This window comes from Necator americanus, chromosome II (assembly GCF_031761385.1).
Source record: "Necator americanus strain Aroian chromosome II, whole genome shotgun sequence".
Classification (NCBI taxonomy): Eukaryota; Metazoa; Nematoda; class Chromadorea; order Rhabditida; family Ancylostomatidae; genus Necator; species Necator americanus.
Window position 1 is genome coordinate 39,933,022 of NC_087372.1, and position 21,497 is coordinate 39,954,518.

Here is a 21,497-nt window from a genome sequence, read left to right on the forward strand (position 1 = left end):
ACACCGTCAGAAAAGGAAGAGGACTCTAGCGATGATCAAAAACTGTTTTCCAGAAAGCGGGAATAAGTCCTCGCTAGTACGACACCAACTCTGTCAAACTGAACCAGTTCCTATCGAAAGAAGAAAATGCGAATATTACTACGAAGAACAATAGAATTCTCTGAATTTCCTGGGACACCAGAAACCACTCGATACTAACCAACGATCTCCACCGATGAAAGCTTATGGATAAAGGGAAAAGTTCAGAAAACAGTTGCCAAGTACCTACGATCCAGAGGGCTGGCTTTTCTTTTTCCAGCAAAGTTTTCTTGGAGTCACTATGGAAACAAAATCTGGACTACGAAGACAGTTTTCTAGAGGAGCTAGCCAACAAATAAAAATCTCTCACCTCGAAATGGACTACTTTAACATTCACTGTTCTTCGAAAAATAATCACAGGTCTTCGAAATCCCCGTTTTCACAGACGCTTCAATTTTTGGATACTGGTGGTTGTAGCGTATCTAGAGGGGAATTTCCGACGTTCATAGGAGCACACTGTTTATGGCAAAAACGCGATTGGCCGTCACTTAAAAGTAGAATGACGATCCCACGTCTGGAACGTTCAGCTATTGCCTCAGGATCACTCCTTTTGAAGCATCCATTCGTGAAAACCTGGATCTCCCTGTATCCGAAGCAGTGATCTGATCGAACAGCAGTGTCGCTTTATTATGGATCAAGAAAGAAAAGGAACCCTCAGTGTTCACTCGAATTCGAGTGAAAGCTATCAAAGAAAACACACCCAGAACTGACCTACGCCGTGTGCTAGGATTAAAATCGATGATTGAGATTTTAAACATTCGTAATCAATTTCATTCATCTAGAAAGCCTCAGAATTTTGCAGAGATACAGAAAAAATTTATTGTTGCCTTTCTTGATTTGATCTTTTGTCAGAGATACAAGAGAGTAACACAGGTTCTTTTTGCTTCTTTCCAACAAAGAAAAAGAATTCTCCTACGCTTTTTCAATCATTTCATTCTCATTTTCAGTGATTAAAGTAATTATCTTAACAGTAATTATCTTATTAGTAATAATCTTATCAGTAATTATCTTACTAGTAATTATCCTATAAGTAATCATCTTACTAGTAATTATCTTATCAATAATTGTCTTATAATTAGTAGTTACCTTATCTCTTTATCAGTGATCTTCTGTTATCTGACGTGCAAATTTCCAATGCTACGTCAGTAAGGTAGAAAGTGTTTTTTTTTCTAATTAGAAAAAGGTGATCAGAATTGATCTCTTTACGCAAAAACGAAATTATTTTCTAGCGTCTCTAATATTTGATCAATCTCAGTTCTTGAATCATCCATCCATTCATGAGACAGTGGGGCAAAAATATGAAATATGCAGTGGTTAGGAAAAATGGAGTGCTGTGAATATCTGTCGAAATTAAAAAATGCGAATATTTTTTTTTGCTCCGTTAGGGAGCTCACTACATGAATTTTCTCTTAAATTATCAATTGCATCATTCGTCATGAAAGTTATGGTGCTTCAAATATTTCAAAACGAGAATAAGAGGAGAAGATTAGAAGATACAGTATCCTGAACGAATTAGAGTTTGCCCACTTTTGCAGAAGTATACAATGCACTGTGCTCAGTACAAACCACCTAGAAAAAAAGGCACCAAGCTACAAAACACAGCTACTTCAGATGCAAAAGTAATTATCTTATCATATCCTTAAATAGTCCTCAGAAAATATGTGGAACAACTAGCGGATCTTCCAAATATGCTACAAAATAACATTCACATTGTATAACACTCAAACAACGCACGAACGGAGAAACTTAAATCTCGTCAGAGCGGTTTAAGCGGAGTGAAAAGAAATCATCAAGTTATCGCTGTAATTATAGAAAACTTAACGAACTGGGTGGCTAGAAAGCAAAAAGATCACGCAGATTTTATTCTGGAAAACTAAGGACAAAAAGGAGCAGAGAAAAGGACCAAATCAGGTCATCTTGGAGCGAAGCCAAGAGGGATTCAAGGAAAACGAGCGGAACCTTTGAACCTTTGGAAAAATATGCGAAACAAAGTTGTACGGGTGGGAATGGAAATAGGTCCCATTTTAGCACTCAAATCCCTTGAATGATTTCTGGATTACGATTGGATACGTACGTATCTATCTCTAGTTCTATTGTAGCGAACATTCGTGAGAAGTGAGCACGTTAACGTGACTTCTTTGCAGATAACAAAATTGAAATCACTTGGGATTTGATTGATGAATACATTCATAATTTATTTTTTTTCATAAAATCCGTACGTATAGATGGTATTTGCTTCAAAATTTCAAACGCAGATAACGAGGGCCTATTTTATTTTTTCAATGGCAGAATATTTGAGAAAAGGTCCGAATTGTAGTTGTTTTTCTTTATGTTTTGCAGAAGTGCTTCAATAACGATAATGACATTTCGTGTTAAATTTCCAAAAAAAAAAAACATCGTAAGATTTCACACAATGAAGTCTTTTTCATTGCACACATTTTTTTTCGGCAAACAACGGATTTTGTGTTTTTATTTCTACAGTGGGAAACGCATTTTTCTACGCGTACGCGTTTTTTTTTTGGAATCGGGGAGTGGAAAGGAGTTGTAGTGCAGCTATAGAAGTCCAGTCCACTGGTCCGCTGTATGGTCGATGGTACGAAACCTCTCTAGTGCCAACCAAACTTCTCATTCCCCGGGGGCAAATTGCTACCGGACGTGTTTGCGAGGGCAAAAAACAGTGAGTTGGCACATTGGCTTGGCTACGGCTACGCTAAATGATTGTAATAGGCATTAATATATCGCAAACGAATGTGATTTGGAGTCGAACGTAAGTTAGCGCTAATTACTAATTAGCCCCGACCACTTTAATCCTATTTTTATGCGCACATTTAGTGTCATGAAGCTTTTTTTCCGGATTTAATGTACTCCTCGAATGTGAATATTGTGAATTGTGCTACCTGAATTACTCTAAGGAGGAGAGCTTCGAAGATGTTCACGGACCCTTAGTCGATGATTGTAGAAGATTGTACAGGTGAAGAGGACTCTGACAGAGGCACGGTAGACCTGGAATATTTTTTGAAAATTCCTGAAAAAACTTCTGAAATTTAGAAAAAAATTTCAGAGAATTGAATAGTGGAATGTAGAATTTTCATAGAAATAAGAATTTTCGATAGAATGTAGAATTCTACTAGCACCCTCAAAGAATGAGACCTTACTGAATTTCGGAATTCTTGCGGTTTTCAGATCGTATTACTTCCTTCTATGCAGTGTATCGGTTTTCTAGAAATTGATGAGTCTTTCGTTGGAACTACATCCCTTAGATAAGGATGTGGAGACCGACAGGTGGCTGGACTACTGAAAAGAACCATGGGAAAACCGTTAGATAGAAAATAATGCGAATTAGGGCCTTCTGACGGTGAGGAAAATCACCGCTGCACTGGGAGATTGCGTGCTCTACACATCTCTCCTGTCACTGTATGTTCATCCAGAACTAAAAGAGGAAGAAAATTCTAGGAACAACACAACGGAATCGCCGGATAGACTAATTCTTCATTCAGTGAGCTAAGCAAACCTCAAACTTTTCCTTCCGTAAAGCTAATGCTAAATGTACTAGAAAGTTCAAGTGAAAATTTGAAGAGTTCTCACTAAACACTGTCCTGCGATTGAAAAAAAATCCATTAAGAACCACGCATGCGAAAAATTCAACGAATTTAATTGATGTCTTGTTACCGAGAACATTGTTATTTTGTAATTTTTTTGCGCAGTTTTTCAGGAGATTTTTTTTAGGAAGTAGGAACTATTTTTGGTAGATTTCTTTTGCTGCTTACATATTTACTTACAGTATACATTTCCGATGATGAAGAACAGAATTTTAAAAAATCACTCTTTGTAATAAATCAACACCAATACCTGATTATAAACATACAAATGCATTTTTTTCTATGTCCTTGAAATTTCAATAGTGAAAACAAAATTATTATTCATTTAAAGTTTAAGTTTTGAGGTTTACGGACTTGTAACTGCCTATAGAATGACTTGCGGGACTAGATTAAAGGCTTGGTGAGCACTAAGGATTATTCACTTATTTTCTGGAAAAGCTGTAGTTGTGCTGTGAACAAGAACAGGAAAAGACTGAATTCGCTAGAGTTTGCCTAAATTTTATGGAAATTTTAACTTATTCGCTTCTAATTCTTCTTATGTGAATGTTGTTTTGAAGTGTAAACAAACACATGTGAACTCCGATCTTTCTCTGTTTACAGTAAGCTGATACGGTAGGAGATACTAGGTCTGGAATGTCCAGAACTTGATCCATGATATACAACGAGCGCCGCAGGAGTACGCATGAAGAGGAACGAGCGTTAGAAGCATCACCCCAAGATTCTGAGGTGGTATGGATTTCAGGTGGAGTATACGAGATAGTAGATTATGGTGAGTGGGGTGATTTCGTCCATTTCTTCCTAATTGCCGTAAAAAAACGGCGCGGAAGATGCTGCGCGTGCACAAGGCTGGCGTGCTCCAATCGAACTCGTTGTAGAAAATAGTGCGCTGGATCGCTCGGAGGCGTACCGGGCCGTTTTTTACGGCATGGACGGAATCGCCCTTCTCTCCATAATCTACTGTCCCGTATAAGAATACTCCAACTGAAATCCGTACCACCTCAGATTCGTGGGTGATGCTTTTAAGGGACAGTTCGGCTTGTTGACGTAAACAAAAATAAATCCTTGTCGGAAGACAGAAAACGAACTCCTCTCGTGTCCTCAGAAAAAGATGGATCTAGCACTTTTTTCCTAGGCTTCATTTTTTTTTTGTTCGGACATAGATCACACTTATTTAGTCAAATACTTACTTCTATTCTAAAAATATGTTTTTTCTTTACTGCTTGCTTGAAAATGTTAGTTTGTATGTTTTGTTTGCCGAGTTAAGATCTGCCATCAAAGAATTATGGTATCTATGCTGTTGGTGATTGTTTGAACAGCCAAGTGAACAACAAAATCCAGAAACATATGAGAGCGTACCGTAATTCCCAATCTTTATTTCAGTTAAAGCATAACTTTAATTTCAATTTTCCTTAATTTCAATATTTTTTTAAAACTTTCTTTTTAATTTTACTTTTTACAATGGTTACTCGAATTAAAGTATAACTTTAATTTGACGATATTCCACGAATCGAACTGATGTGCCCAATGTGATGGACGAAGTTCTTGTCAGTTTGACGTCCTAGAAAATTTGACTCGTCAAGTATATGATCCTTTGCGTGGCCGACACGAGCTGTTTTCATGGTCTCCTCCATTAGGTCGCGTACGATTTCAGGAATTTTTGACGTCCGAAAAAGTACAGCTTGGGTACAACACGACTCGGTATGTGTAAAATAAATCGATCCGGTTAGAAAAAATCGCCAATCAGCTAGGAACTGAAATAAAACATTGATTCCTCATAGGTCTAAAATAATTTTTATCGCTGACCTGACTACCATATGATCTCAAACCAAGGTACATGATTGAAGATGTGGGAAGAAGCCAAATCATGATTAGCCGTCGAAAAACTATCATTTGATAGGCAAAACATACTAAAATGGGCAATGAAACAGCCTGAAAAAATTTATTTTTTCTTAGAATTTTCTTTTGTTGGAAAATTTTAAATTATTTCTAGAAGAAATAGATTCTAAATTCAAAAAATTAAATCTAAATCTAGATTTAGGAAATACTCTAGATCAGATTTTTTAAAACAACTTTTTAGTTTTATTTTTTTTTAATTGATTTTAAAATTAAATTAAAGAAGAATTACTTCTAGAAGGCAGAAAAATTCCGTAAAGTTGTCAAAATGGTGGGCGAAGCCGAGAGAGGGACAACATATTCAAACGGGCTCCTATTTTTCCATCAAAATGATGGCAATTATTACAAAGAGGAAAAGAAAGGAGATTGTTGGTTTCGGATTTGCCGTCGAAGCGTTTTTCCCCTTCTTCCGTAAACAATGTGTTGTGATTTACAAACGAAGTTGTTTGGTACACAAAATACTATTTCTATTTCAACTTTATTATTTCTATTTCAATCATTCTATTTTTTCTTCATACTTTGGGGTTTCTGGGATTTTAATTAAAATCATACTATTCTGCTTTTATTCTATTCTCCTATATTCTGTTTAGGACCAGTTTAATTTTCAAGTGATTAAAAAAATGACTGGCACGTCACGTTGAAACCTTAAATTGTGTCTGTTATACTAAATTTCTCTTCATTTTAGGCGAGAAATGATTACAGATGTAGGTTTTATTTACCAATAACAATAATCTTGTAATTTTTAACATATGAAAAAAATACGTACTAGGGGGATTGATGGGATTCCACGAAGATAATTTGGATGATATAATTTCACATAGTCGATCTCATTTTGTGTATTCAGCTTGGTGATTGTGCTCGCAAGAAGTGTAGCGAAAGCAGGAATCGCCACCACATCATCCTCAAGAAGCAGAACATATCTAGATTTGGATTTTCGATTCGGATGAACCAATTGAATACTTTCTCCAACTTCAAGATTTATTTCTCAGACTTTGTGGCTGAATAACAAATTAATTTCTCAAAAATTTCTTAAACGATTTCGTCGTGAGATTTAAACAACTCCAATAGTCCATCGCTTCTTTCATAAAAATTCCATTAGGTGACGGTTTTTTTTTTCGATTTATCCAACACATTGCGAATAGCTGAGAATACATCCTTATATACAATGAAGAGACTAATTTAAGAAATTAATTCGTTATTCAGCCACAAAAGTCTGAGAAATAAATCCTGAAGTTCGAGGACGAACTCAGAGACCTCGATTTCGTCGTAAGATTCAAACAACTCCAGTAGTCCATCGCTTCTTTCATAAAAATTCCATCAGATGACGGTTCTTTGATCGACATATTCAGTACTTTGCGAATAGCTGAGAATAGATCCTTAATAAAGTTTTTTTTCTACAATATCCCCACGGTTTTTCTCTGTGAGTTACCGTTAATTGACCGTATTGGTAGATTTCCATGAAATTCTTGCAGTTCATCGAACATATGGCCAGCTACGTTGCAAATTTCTAGACGTGGAGGATTACTATCCGCTGTACTGTAGGCTTTGAGTACAGAACCGACCACCTTAAAGAATTTAATGAATAAAAAATTATTTGTCTACCTATCTAGTCTTATCACATTGAACGTTATAGAAAATTTAATCCTAAAAAAACCAATTTTAGGCGTTAATTACATTTACATTTAGACGTTAATTACCTTTTCACTAATTACACACAAACCTGGATCAGATAATCTTGTTTTCGTTCCGCCGCAATAATTCTTATGTCAACGGTGTTGTTCTAAATTAATTTAATTAATTAGTTTAATGAACTTATTACTCACTTATTCAACTAATTTAAAATCGTTTTGACTCCACAAAGAAAAAAAAAAAGAGAATGTGAAAATCTGACAGGACCGATAAGAGTTGAGAAATTTACCCGAGCTAAAACGTCTTTCTAGAGCTCATTACATCGTTCTAACCTTGAAATGTTTTTAGGAACAGGAGTTTTTTTGAAGGATTTCACTTTTGTCCACTCTCAAGAACGATAGGTCCTACAAGACTGTTTTCCTGTGTAGAAACACACAGGAAAAGAGATAATTTTCGGCGGAAAATTAAGAAAAAACTGAACGATTTGAGCCTCTCAAGAAAGAAAAAGTTCTTCCAATGTTAAGTCAGCGATACCACCTAGATAAAATTCTCTGCCTGCTTAATAACGGAATTCAATGGCAAGCGATACGAACAACTCACATAGGTCAATGGAGGAATTCGTAGAGTTTTGTGGAATCTCCTATAGTAATCTGCTCGATATCTGTTCTCCTCGAAAGAATTTTTTTCTTCGAGGTATTCGTCCTCTTCCGAATCTTTTGTGATTTTTCGATGGATTTTGCTCAGCAAAATATTCCATAGTAGAATGACAACGATCATATGCAACACGAGTTCAACAAAAGCATTCCATCGCATTCGTGGGAACATTTATCCTAGAATGTGATGAGATTCTCCGAAAGTGATTCTGCAATGAAAAGCGACCGTAAAATTAGTAGAAAAAAAACTAGTGATTTTTCTTTGAGACGAAAGAGAGACAAATTATAGTCGGCAGTGGTTATGTCTGCTCGTGTGACCGCACCTCTTCTGCCGCAACGCGCTCCTTTTCTCTGCTTGAGACCCACTTATCCCACGTTTTTCCATGTATTAGATTCCCTCATAAGTTCCTTTTTAGAGTCGTCAACATTTTAATTCGTAGTAACCTGAGCCCTAAGCCAGAAGAACCTTCATTCAAGGAATTATCAGATCCTTGAATGAAGGTCATCGACTATTTTGCCGACCAAATCGTTCAATATCTTATTGTTATCTATACAATATCTTATTATCTATATATAACATCTTATTATTATTATATTATTATTATTTATATTGTTATTATGTCACTTATATAATATCTTATATGAAATATTTTTGTTGTTAAACAAAAAAGTATAAACCACCTCTCTATCTCTCCCCTCCCCCTTCGAAAAAGTGAAAAGAAACATGTTGGATAATTCAATCGAATTCGCATCGCAGACTTTTGGGAAATATGAACATCGGCCACTAAATACATATAAAGGACAACATGGAATAAATCAGCATCAGCAAAAAAGAGACGAGTTCTTTTTTTTCGTCGGAATGGAACTGTCGGAGAACTGTACGAGCTCCCCTTAGTATCCGATTTCTACTGCAAAAATTATCATAATCACGTTGTTTACGTTGTTTACAGAGAAACTGGTTTCGTCATTCGTTATTTCTGCTGTATTTTGGAAGGTGATGCATTCCCTAGCTGTAGAGGTGTAGCAGTCGACCACTGAACCTGTAGCACCATAATCATCCTAATTAACCACCTACCTAATTAATTAATTGCTGCAATTAGTTTAAAAGAATTTATTAGCGTTTTCGAAGGGTTCTGCTGTAAAAACTGCGCGTCACAGTTGAAATTCACTCACTGATCGGTTTCGAGTTCCGAAAACCACTATAGGGATTTTTTTTTTGCGTGTACTAGATGCTTTTTAAGCGATTGAAAACTGCGGTTGAACAGAAATTTCCATTTTATTTGGGTAGTTTTTATTGACGAAGAAAAAACACCAGACAACAACACAACATCCATGAAACAAATTCGATATGTAATTGTAAAAATGAAGGCAGATTGAGGCAATGCGATTGGCACAAATTATCACATTCGGAAAATACCATCCGTCGAATTAGTCATGTCTATTTCTTACGGTAATAACTTCACTTAACGTAATTCTACGTTTACGTATTGAACTAACCGAACCGATATGAACAACTAAATTCATATCGGTTTGTCTGCCAACGAATCCTGATTCATCCAGAATATGATCTTTTGCATGACCGACATGTGCCGGATCGGTGGAAAGCTGGGAGATGATCGCGGGAATTCTTGACGCTCGAAACACTACCGCTGGAGTACAACAAGATTCCGGAATGCTCATGTACACTCGATTCGTGACGTAGTATCGCAGTTCCGCAAGAAACTAAACAAATCTTCGTTAATAACTCCCTAACAATGTATTTATTTTAAAACCTCAAAGAATCAGTGAGTTAACTCTGCTACAATATCTTAGTGAAAGAATTTTTCAAGGGCCTATGACTTTGTTTTTGATAGATATTGATCGATATCAATGAACGAGCATGGGGTTTTCAATCGATCACACACACGTATGCGAAAGATAATTGCAGCACAAAGAGAAGTATAATGGACTTCTTAGATTGAAAATTGAAGAAAAAAATTAAAAATTCAAGAGAAAATTCAATTCATAGTATCGGGTAACGAATAAATCGAGTTTCACGTCATTCAAAATATTCGACTATTCGAAAAAAAAACCTCTGAAAACCCACTTATGAAGTCAAAGCATAGGGAAAAAAGAGAGCAAAGGGATTTTCTTTTTTAGTCAGTGAGTGTCACATAAACCTCTAACACGATTTTAATCATGAAGAGTTAAAATCAAGAAGAGTAAAAATCAATAATTATATATTAGTTATATTGTATTATATTAGTGTAACATACTAATAATAAATACAACAATGATCTTTAGCCGGTGGATTTATTATTATTAAGAACTATTGGTACGAATACATAGAAATTAGTTGTTACACCACTAATTGCGATTGCAGGTAATTGTTTTCATGTTGTTTGTTTGTTTGTTTTCATTATACCTCAAAGTTATACAAGAAGAAATCTCAAAATTATGTTCTTTCATTCGAGAAAGAGATCAAAAGTCACATTCACACAAACACACTGCTCTCAAAATCACCGTCAACGATTACAAAGTTCGATCTACATCGATTTGAAAAAAAAAACAATAATAAAATAAATATAGTAAATATAAAACAAATAAATAGTAAATAAAGTAAATGAAAATAAAGTTATTCAAAACTTGAAAAAAAAACGAAAATATGCCCAAAATAGGGATAAATCCACCGGTTAAAGATGATTGTTTTACTTATTACTAGTGTAATGCACTAATATGATATAATATTAATACTATATAATAAAATTATTACATAGATTACCAAGAAACTCACTTTCCTACTAGTTTTCAATATCACCGATGACGGCTAGGTTTATTTAAATTGTAGAGCAATTTTTCTGCCTCTATGCCTATACCAAATAAAATTTTTAACTGATTGAACATTGTAGGTTATCTTTATCCCTTTATTTATACCCTGTATTTTACCTACCTTACATCTTATGTTTATTTTTATATTTACCCTTTATTTTCACATAGTCGTAAAATAATCTCTTTTTTTACAATTTTTTTAGCCGCTGCCTAACACTTTGGAGGCTCTCAAATCCCGTCGATAGGTCACGACAGATTTTTGACGGCGAGCGGTCGTGCCACACTCCAATAAGTCATTGTTTGATGATTTTTTTTTATCAGCATAAAAATAACGATATTCTTTTTTTTATTACTTCACTAAAATAGGAACATTGTGATTGAAAAAAAAATATGGGAAATGGTAAAATATGTGGCCAGAAAGTCACTTGTCATCACTCATTTTGTTCGTTAAATTTTTTCCTTTAAAATTTAGTATTTAGAGTTTATTTCCTTCAGAAAAACAAAAAGTTCCCCACATAGCCTCGAGCAGGAAAATACAAATTTTGGACGGCTAGGTGAGAAAGTGATAGTGATCACAAATCATAGAAAATTCTCCTATCATCACAATCCAATGACAATGACAATGACAATGACAGTAAATGAGAATGTGGCAATTAGTGACAGTGCAAAAACGTTACAGTAAATGATGTAGCAGAAGTAAATCGTGGATATAAAATAGACGAAATTTTAGAATAATTCTGGAAAACAGCGAAAAGGAAGTACAGAATTTCTGCAGACAAGCACCTGCTGTGTAGAACGATCAATTTGGTTCACTGCTCGAAATTTTTGATTTTATTGACTAATGATCTTTGATCTATCATATATTTTTGTGGATATCTTTGAATTCTAATATTTTCTTAAAATGAAAAAAACTTAAATGAACCTTACCTGTGAATGATATGAACGAAGACACATATACATAAGTGAAGACGTAAGCAAAGACCAGAATATTAAGACCCGACGAAAAATAACAATTTGATATGTATAGCAGAATAAAATGCATATAGTGATCGCCTGAAAATATCTCTTCGCGATGAACACGTAGATCAATCGATTGATCAGTTAAGGCGACCAAAAAGAGGTAACTACCAATGGAATTGAGGGAATTTTTCTCAATTGGTTCGGATGATAGAGTTTTGCATAGTCGACATGTTGTCGTTCATCCAACTGATCCATTAACGAGTCCATCATTCTGGGGAATTCAGGCACAACAAGCGCGTCATCCTCGAGGAGCATAACGTATCTGGAAAAATAATGTTTAATTTTTCTCTGGACATTTCCCTGAATTTTCCTCTGGAAAAAAGTTATGGTCACGAGAAACGAAAAAAAAAGAAAAAATTAATCAGGTTTCTGGTGACTGTTTCTTCCAGAAATTGGCTATTAGAGAAGGATATCCTAGTTCCTTTTTTCTGGAGCTAGGATTAAATCCTGGAAATGAAGGATATGGATGAGGGGGGACCGTAAGGAGGTAGTGATCCGATTAATCCGAAGTTATCCTATTCATTTCTTTTTCAAACAAATTTCCATGAGGAGCATGCTCGGCGACGATGAGAAACAATTCGTGGTGGGACCAACAGGCACAGTTTATCCAAATTTTTCCTCCATTGTGTGAATATTTGCGCGGTTGCGATGGCGCTCTCCCATGCTTCCCGGTTCTGGTTATCGATTAGTGGTTAGTGCACGCGTCATGCGAAAGTAGCGATGCGGCAATCGGAGGGACAGAAAATTTGGAATTCACAGTCACAACGAAATCACTTTTAAAATTAAAGAAGGACAAAGTTTTCTCAAAAACAAATGCCGTCAAAAATGTGAAGAAATTTCATGGAAATATCCGGAATTTTTATCCAATTTTCTGTGAAAGACGTGAGAGGCTCAAGAAATTACAGAACGATTTAACGAAGTCTGAACCGACCTTCCTTTTGTTGTGTGATTAAGGCATTTCCAATAGTCGGATGCTTCCTTGGCTATAGTTTCATCCAACGACAAATGTCGTGAACTTTTCTCTGAACGAACATTCCATGGAAATATGAAAAATGAAATTTTGTAGGAAATTTATGCAAATCACTCACTTCCCAGAGTTCTTATCGGTACGTGTAGCTGAAATTTTCGTAGTTCGTCAAAGATTTCCGGCTCCACGTTGCAAATTTCGAGATTAGGCGAGAAACGCCTTCGAGACTGATAGGCGTCTATCAAAAATGTGATAACCTAAAATATTTTTTTCCTAGTCTTGAGTGGATAGTTATTTTGTTTAGTGAGTGGTATCCATTTGAGTTTACCTGAGAAAGATAATTTTGACGCCGATCAGAAGCGATTATACGGATTTCAAGTGGACTGAACTGAAAAAAAAAAATCAAATTAGACTCCTTTCTATTGTCTTTGTATGCGGTCAACTACTAGCTGACCGAAAGCTTGATAAAGGACATATGAAAAAATAATTAAAAAATTATATTATTAAGATATTGCAATACAGGTAAAAATATCAATAAAATATCAAACGTCTTGAGAGAAAATGGGATAAATACAGGGAATCAATGGTGTTTGTGTTAGCTCAACCACCAGCGATAGCGTTTGATCTACGAAATCCGTAAGGTAGAGGAAATGCATGTCAAGAAGGAAACAGTGAGTTACTGCGAAAGCGTGGCGGCTCCACGTGTCAACACTAGCGCTGGCGCATATTGAAATAAAAAACGCACCCTCAAGCGACAAACACAAATCTATAGGATTTGTCCTCTTTCATTTATACTCGTCTCAAAAATTCACTTTCGCCATGGTTCCCTCTTATTTTTGTTGCTCCTGTTTTTTTTTTCTGGAGAATTTTGCGCTAGATTGCATGAGCGTGATTTTTTTTGGGATCAATGCTGCGAACATATCCATCTGAAAATTCCTGTTGGATGAAAACGAGAAAATCTACTGAATACTAGAAACAGCACTGCCGAATGGTTCGAATTCTCTCGAGAGTCAGTCGATAAAAACTACATTTGATTGAAATAAATCATTTAAAATAGTCAATGAATACGTCATAAGCGGGTTAAGTCGGGGACGTAGTTGAAAAATAACTTTTGAAGTGACACGAAATTAAAATTATCCATAATTAAAGTTAATCGTTAATAGAAGAAAAATAAATAAATAAATATCAATTAAAACGGGTAAAGTCGGGTGACGTAGTTGAAAAACTACTTTTAAAGTGATACGAGATTAAAATTACTCAGAAATAAAGTTAATCAATAATAAAAGAAAGATAAATAAATAAATATAAATTAAAGCGGAAGAAAGGTAATTTCATTTCTGACACTGAGGAATCCAACTAATCCCTCAAGTATAGGAAAAAGAAGTGAATATATTCTATAATTTTAATGGAATATAGATTGCAAGAAGAAAGCGATAAATCATCCAAAAAAAAAGAAATGAAATTTGAAGGAAAATTCCGAAGATTTTTTCTCAATCAACTCAGAACAAAAAAAAAACTCACAGAACTTACATGATCAGCTTGTCTACGCAGTCGCGGATAGATATGATCGGAAATATTCAATCGATACCTATTCAAAGCATTATCGTCATTGATAAGCTGCTTTGGGAAATACTTTTCCTCGCCGGAATAGCTGGGAATATGTGCGGATAGAATATGCAATAGGAAACGCCATAGGATGAGGCAAAAAAGCGAGGCGATCGCTTTCGCGATGACGTCATACCATCGCATTCATCAACTGAAACAGGCAGCATTCATGTATGTGGTATGCGGGTGATTTGAAAATCCCTTCCAGATTCCACAAAAAAAAAGCGCTACAGTACGCCGGTGAGCAAATAATACGACGATGAAACTCTACAACAAAGGACGTATATATATGTTTGTGTTTCTGAGGTTTTTTTGTATTTTTGAGAAATGGCTATAAAATATTAATTTGAAAAAGAAATTCTTTCGGAAGGACATCCTAGAAGTGCCCAAGTGTACAATGACAGTTCTTGATGACAAATTGATTGATTGATGACAGTTTCAATCGATTATCGACTATACTGGTTCAGTTTTATATAACAATTTTATATAATTTCATATAATAATCTTATATAACTTTGCATAATTTTTTTCTTCATCCTTGGTGCAGTGAAAATTTGTGCCTTTTAACAAACTTCTGCACGTAGGAAAATTTTGAAAATCTCTTTCGCAAGAACAAAAATAATTTTGTGGATCCATTGTTCATCCTTATAAATTTTTTGGTTTCTGATAACTGAGAAAAAAAGCTTTACTGCATGGCTTAATGAGAATAGGATATAAAATTGTCTAGAGTTTAGTATGAATAAAAAATATTTTAAGGGAGAGAGGGACGGGAGAGGTTTTCGACATTTTCCTAGATAGAATCGCATAAAAAGACTAGCAAATACTCTTCTAAGAAGACAGTTGAGGCGAGCAGCCATGGAAACCCATTTAAAGGAACATCACTTTCTGCACAGCCGACGTCGAAGGTTTTGCACTCTCCCTTTTTCGAAGCACATAAAAAGAAAGAAGACGCAAACATTTCAAAAGCAATCAAACTTTTGCCGAACAGACTCAGAAAAATAGGTCAGGCGATTTTTTTTTGAGAATATTAACAGAGGCCTGGAAAAAAAAACTTGGAAATGTACCAGGAAAAGACAAGAGCCGAAGCCACAGCGTTCTCCGATCTCTTGAAAAATGCCCAAAAGGTAGAATTTTTCCATTCTTCTCCAAATGGGTCTTGCGGATCTTTTAATGGTACAAATTAATCAGTAGATATTTACTTTTGATTAACCGAATGTTCGAAAAATTGAATTTTTCTGATTTAATTTTTAAGTTAATTGCTCAAGCGAATAACCAGAATTTTTTAAAACTCAATATTTTCAATTTTTAAACTTATTTTTACTTTATTTTTCCTTTATTTTTAATTTAATTTTTATTAATTAATTTTTTTAATTTTTTTTACTATTATTCTATTTTATTTTAATTTTTTTATTTGGAAACATTTGAGATCTATTGAATTTTCTCTTAACACCTTGCGGCTAGATTGTAAGTAAATAATTAAATGCATGAATTATTTACAGTTAAAGTTGTTGAAAGCAGTTTATAGCTGTTATATTCGGCAAATGCGACAGTAGAGTCTGGTAGTAATGGAAAAAAGGAAACAAACGGAAAAAAACGAAAGAGAAAAGAAAAGAAAAAAATATGGTCTCATGAGAAACAGTGGAACATGTGTTTATGTCATACTTTCCATTGTTCCCGAACCGACTTAGGAACAACACTAGAATTTCATTAGTAAGAAAAATAGGTCAATAGAAAGTAATATTCAGAGCTACAGAGTTTATGGAATCCATACTGCCCCAGGAGAAATTCGGGCCTTAGGGCAGATCGAAAATTACCAGCGCTTACTTCGAGAAGTAATGGTTGGACTTTAAGGTGATGAATTGCTTGAGGAGACTTGGGAGACACGCGGCCGCGAATTTCGTCGTGTTTCGGCGGAGAACTTTCGACGACGCAGCCCTTATTTGCTGTATTTGCTCGTATAGTAAATAATTTCCCAGGAATATTGGCGCATTATTGGTTTTTGTCATAAAAATGAAAACCTAATTACACGTTCGGAATTTTAATTAGTTAAGAGAGTGACTAAATTCCGAGAACGTTGTTAGGATTGTGTGAATGTGTTCGGAAAGTGCAGCTACATTTACATTTTCAGAAAATGAGGAGGAAGGATGGAAAGGAAATACGAGAGAATAGAATTAATTAGAGTAATTGCAACCTCAATCAAAGCAATATTTTTTCTATTTTATTTTTTTCAATGATGTCAGTACTATTATTTACTAATTATTTATTACCTATTATTAACTAATTATTTGTTATATTATTATTTGTTATTCATTTTATTATATTATTCCTTATTTATTTCGCTTATTTCCATTTTTAAAAGTAAAAAAGCGCTGAAAAAAGAAGAAGAAACTAGGATAAGATAGAATTTGGAGTGAGAGAGCATCATCTGACGGATGCTAAAGTTGTAGAATAAAAGAAAGAGAGAGAATTTTCAAGAAATTTCCGCGAATTTCCGTGAGTGATCCAGAGAAAAACTGCGGATGGAAAACCTCTAATCAACTGCACGTGTTTTCCTTAGTAACAAAATGTACGTAATAAAATTTTTGAAGCCTACACCATTTAGAAGTCTTTAGAATTTAGAAAGTCAAAGAGTTAGCTGCTTTAGGGCACCAGAAAAAAATATTTAAGAACTTGAATCAAAATTGACTTAAATTTTAAAAAAAATAAATTTAAAAAATTAAATTAAAAATTAAATTAAATCAAAAGTAATTCCTCGAGAAATCACTTTTGAGGAGATTACAGTGATGTTTGTAGAAAAAAAAAGATATGATATAAGAGATGTATGATGGAGAAAAAAGCGTAGCTTCACTGAAAACTCAAAATAACCGCGAAATCCTGGATCATAGTGAGTGCGAAAGCGGTGTAGTTTTATTGAAAATTCAAAATATCCAGAAAATCTCGGATCGTAATGAATGTTAAAACGACGCAGCTTTACTGAAAACTTAAAATATCCAGAAAATCTTGGACATTAGTGAACGGAGAGGAATGATTGTACTTATACACAAACGCGGGGTATCGCTGCAAGTATCTGATTCCGTGTCCTTAATGTGATATCGTTATAGCAACGGCGTCGACTCAACTCCTTTATGCATAATCACGAAGTGAGTGAAGAGTGGAGAGGAAACAAAGAAGAGGAAAAAAAGAGAGAGAAAAAAGAAGAACCACAATGACTGAAAAAAGGAGGAAAAATAATTTCGGATAAAATTCGGAATTTTTAAGTTTGATTTTTACGAAAAATAAGTATTAAAGGCCAAGTTAGCCTCTTCACGGAACGATCTCAAATCCGTAACAGACCGTACAGTACATAGCAGCGCAACCTCTTAGCAATAACGCGCCACACTCAGATCAAATCGAACCATATAGAAAATGAGGTACTGTAATCAATTAGAAAGTATTAGTATTTATATTAATTAGTATTTATAGTATTTAGAGTATTTATAGTATTTATTAGTATTTCATCGTACTTTAATTATATTTTTTCTTGCTGCAGTAATCAATAACCCGGAAAGACAAAAACAAATTAGATTTTACTTTCTCGGAGAAGAATGACTGGAAAGCTTTTTTTTTCTTTCTTAAAAATTCCGTGGGCCGAGGAGTTACGGTGCTAAAGAAAGTTTTTCCCGATGAGGGAAAACCCTAGAAAATCCATATTTGTATGGACATACATACCGAAAAAATGAGCAGCACATTTTCAAGAAAAAATGAAAAAGAGAACTCTAAATGTAACTGTTGAAAAAGAAAATTTTCTTTGATTTTTCCTAATTCTTCGTAATGTGAACAAATATTAAAGGGAAACAGACGTTTTGCCTTTTATCAGGAAACGTTTCACAAAACATGAGGCAACGGAACCGAGCAGCAAAAGTGCAAATGACGATAAGGCGTGGCTGGCCGGATGACAAATTTGTTACCATGAATTTATTTGACTATGAAAAAGAGGAAAAGGAAAAGAATCCACAAAAAAAGCTACATAAAACCGAGAAAAAGGCCTATTAAAAGGAAATACCTTGATTCATCCGCTTTAGTTGTTTTCTTTCCAGAAAAAACCCAACTACAACCGAAAAAAATACTCCATTCAAGGGAAGTAGTTCTATTCAACCCTTTTAATTTTTTTTTTCTGAAAAAACCTATCCATGACTGGAAAAATAGCACATTTATGGGAATAGTTTGACCAAACCTCTTTGAGCATTCTCTTTCCAGAAAAAAACCCCTTACAGCCGAGAAAATACCGCAATCAAGAGAAATACTTCAAATCAACCTATTTCGGTGGCTTCTTAGCTAAAATCACTGATTTGACTTGAAATTCGTGAACAACGTTGAAAAAAATCCTAAACGATTCATAAAAGGTGTATGGATGGATTAAACAAGATGTTCCTGTGAGAGAAAAAGAAAAATCTTGGAAGGAATTCATCAGCATCGCTTAGCAGGCGACTGCGAGAAGAATTAAATAAAATGTAACGTTATCTGTGTGGTGACCCCACACATTTGCTTTGATAACACGCTGTCGATTGCCGGCAGCCGACGTCCACAATCAAACATGGAACGGAAAAATCGATAGTAGGGAGAAAAAAAATTCCCATGCACAGAAATGAATCTCATTGAATTTCTAGAGTTATTTGTTGTGTCAATTTTCAATCTTTGTGGCGTGAAAAACTGGACTGCTGGGAAAAAATAAGAATAGGTAAATAAATAAATAAGTAAGGTAATAATAAATAAGTAAATATGCAAATAATCAATTGTAAATAATAAATAAGCTATCGTAGAAAGGGTGAGGAAAAATATATTAATGGTGTGAATTTGGGAACATGGGAACATTTTTATGGACACTCTTATAGAGAAGGAGATAGACTAGGCTGATATGAATGAAGGGAATGGAGAAGGAAAGGGAGAAGAAAGAAAAAACGAAAGAAACAAACAATTTTATGTAAGGATACAATAATGTTAGCCTAAAATAATGATTTATAATAAATAAACATAATATAATTCAATAATATATAATATAATATAATGATATAATATATAAATAATAAATTTATAATAAAATAATAATTTGAAGTGAATTATAGATATATTCGGAAAAAAGAAATTCAAAAAAAAATGAAAATGAACAAAGAAAAACGCTCGAGTAAAGTCATCAAAGAGAAAAAATCGAAAAAAAAAATCAAATCATTGAATTAGTTAGACTTTGGCGCTTCCTCGCTTCTTTCCAAGAAAGTTTCAGGTCAATGGAATCCCTCAGAGAGAAATTTATGGACAGAAAAGTGAACACAGGGCCTGGAGCAATTGCCGGTTCAAAGGCGCGCATTTTCAACTCCTCGCAACCGGTTCCTTTCTGGATTCGATTGAAATTTTCCACTTCATTCCATACTCGTTCATTGGCTGTAATCATGTATCATCGTTTAAATTACATTGAGCTTACTTTGAGGAATAGAACTAACCATATTTTCTATTTATTTTTTATTTATCAACAAATAGAATTACACATACTATTTCGTCCCCTGCTTTACTGTTCGCGTGACTTATCCCTGCTTATTCTCATTTTACTCTTTTCTCGTTGCTGGATTTTCTATTGTTTATTTGTATTCATTCCTTGCCTCTTACTCTGCGCACGCCTTTGAGCGTAATAAATAAATAAATAAATAAATAAATAAAATAGAGGAAAAGAGCAACATGAAGCCCATATGGTTATTGATTTGCACGTGGAATCAAAATTTTGAATAGATTTTTTTTAAACAACGAGGATATGTGCAGGAAATTGTTCCCGAGGCCAATTACTTCAATGGAAAATGCATAGAAACGACTGGAAAGAAAGCCAGAGAACAATAAATTTGAATGAAATGGGTTAACATACATATGTGACGAGTTCTTCCGGGAAATCTTTCCACAAGCCGACGCCGACCGAGCATAACGAGTGGTTTCACATGGCGTTAAGTAAACAATAGCAGAGAAATGTGAACGAGTGTTTTATGCCGGAAAATATCCCGAAACTAATGGAAAAATGGAGATTATGGCGACTTGCGAGGGATTTAAGGGTACGTATCTATCCAGTGTTCCCTTAATTCCTTGCTTTCGCCTAAATACCCGGATATTTTCAACTACTTGAGCTAATTCTTAATTTTTCAAGGATCTCTTCATTTCCACCCCCCCATTCCTTCCATGAATTGTTCGAAAACGATGAAACTGATGGATTAGCATTGGATCAATCGTAAAAAGACATTTGATTCTATCGATCGAAGTGCAAAATCCCAGTGGCAAATAACGACTTCCCATGACTCTGATAATAGTTATAGGAAATTTAATTTTTTTTTCTGATACATACAAAAGAAGACTAAGAAAAACGTCTGCGGATTGTCTATGCATTGAAAACTAAGAAGCATATTTAATATTTATTTTTAATTGCGACCGTAATACGAAAGTTAACAATCGTAAATTTATTCTCCTCTTTTAGAAGATCTTGTGAAAAATAGAAGAAATATAATACTACCAATAATATGAAATGTAAATAAGTGAAAAAAAATATCATACTAACAACAAAACGATCTGAAAGACCTGTGATTTTCGTCTATAGAAAAAAGTCAATAATCCTGTATTTGTTCACTTCCATCAAAATTTGTTCACCTCTATCCAAAGATCTTGTGAAAAATAATAAGTTTATTGTGAAAAAAGATGAATAATTTTTAAAAATAGAAATATAGATTAACAATTTAACGCTCTAAAAAGTCTCTAACGATAGGAAAAAAATCGAAAATCTTAAATTTTTTTACCTCTATACGAATACGAGTTGTAAAAATAAATAGTTTTGCATTAGTACACCACGCTTATGCTTAAGTGAAAAATATCCAGTAAATTTTAAAAAAATGAAAATAATCAGGAGAACTTTGCAGACAAGCTTCGTCTTCGCTTGGTGAAGATCGAATTCGTTGTAAAACATAAAAACTGGGTGACCTCACTAGGAAGGATGGGAAAGGCCAAATTCACAAAAAAAAAAAGTCTCCGTAGGAAGCATTGATCGTCAACCCAACGTCTTCCCAGGAAACGCCCAGCTCGAAAGAAAATTTTGTTTATTTTTTTATAACATATATTCTTATATAGATTATATTTTTATTTTTATTTTATTTCAAATGTTTATTTTTTGTTAATAGTCTTTCGAAGGGACTTGACAGTGTTGAAGGATTTTTTCATTGAAATGTTTTCATTTACATATGGTGA

The 21,497-nt window shown here is 34.4% G+C and overlaps 1 protein-coding gene across 4 annotated transcripts; it reads right to left on the bottom strand.

Annotated features, from left to right (window-relative positions):
* Positions 1 to 5,161: 5,161 nt before the first annotated feature.
* Positions 5,162 to 14,396, bottom strand: RB195_020863 (uncharacterized protein; the record flags this gene model as incomplete). Of its 4 annotated transcripts, none has more annotated exons than XM_064189379.1 (13): positions 5,162 to 5,428; positions 5,481 to 5,606; positions 6,337 to 6,490; positions 6,825 to 6,933; positions 7,000 to 7,135; positions 7,291 to 7,350; positions 9,350 to 9,574; positions 11,588 to 11,713; positions 11,789 to 11,942; positions 12,612 to 12,702; positions 12,769 to 12,904; positions 12,976 to 13,035; positions 14,178 to 14,396. In XM_064189379.1, 13 exons carry the CDS (start codon positions 14,394 to 14,396, stop codon positions 5,162 to 5,164), a joined length of 1,863 nt encoding a protein of 620 aa, XP_064045258.1. The 4 variants fall into 4 exon arrangements, with proteins under 4 accessions (XP_064045258.1, XP_064045259.1, XP_064045260.1 ...); XM_064189380.1 differs by having other exon boundaries at positions 14,169 to 14,396; XM_064189377.1 differs by lacking the exons at positions 9,350 to 9,574; positions 11,588 to 11,713; positions 11,789 to 11,942; ... (2 more) ...; positions 12,976 to 13,035; positions 14,178 to 14,396 and adding an exon at positions 7,800 to 7,976.
* Between the last annotated feature and the right edge of the window lie 7,101 nt (positions 14,397 to 21,497).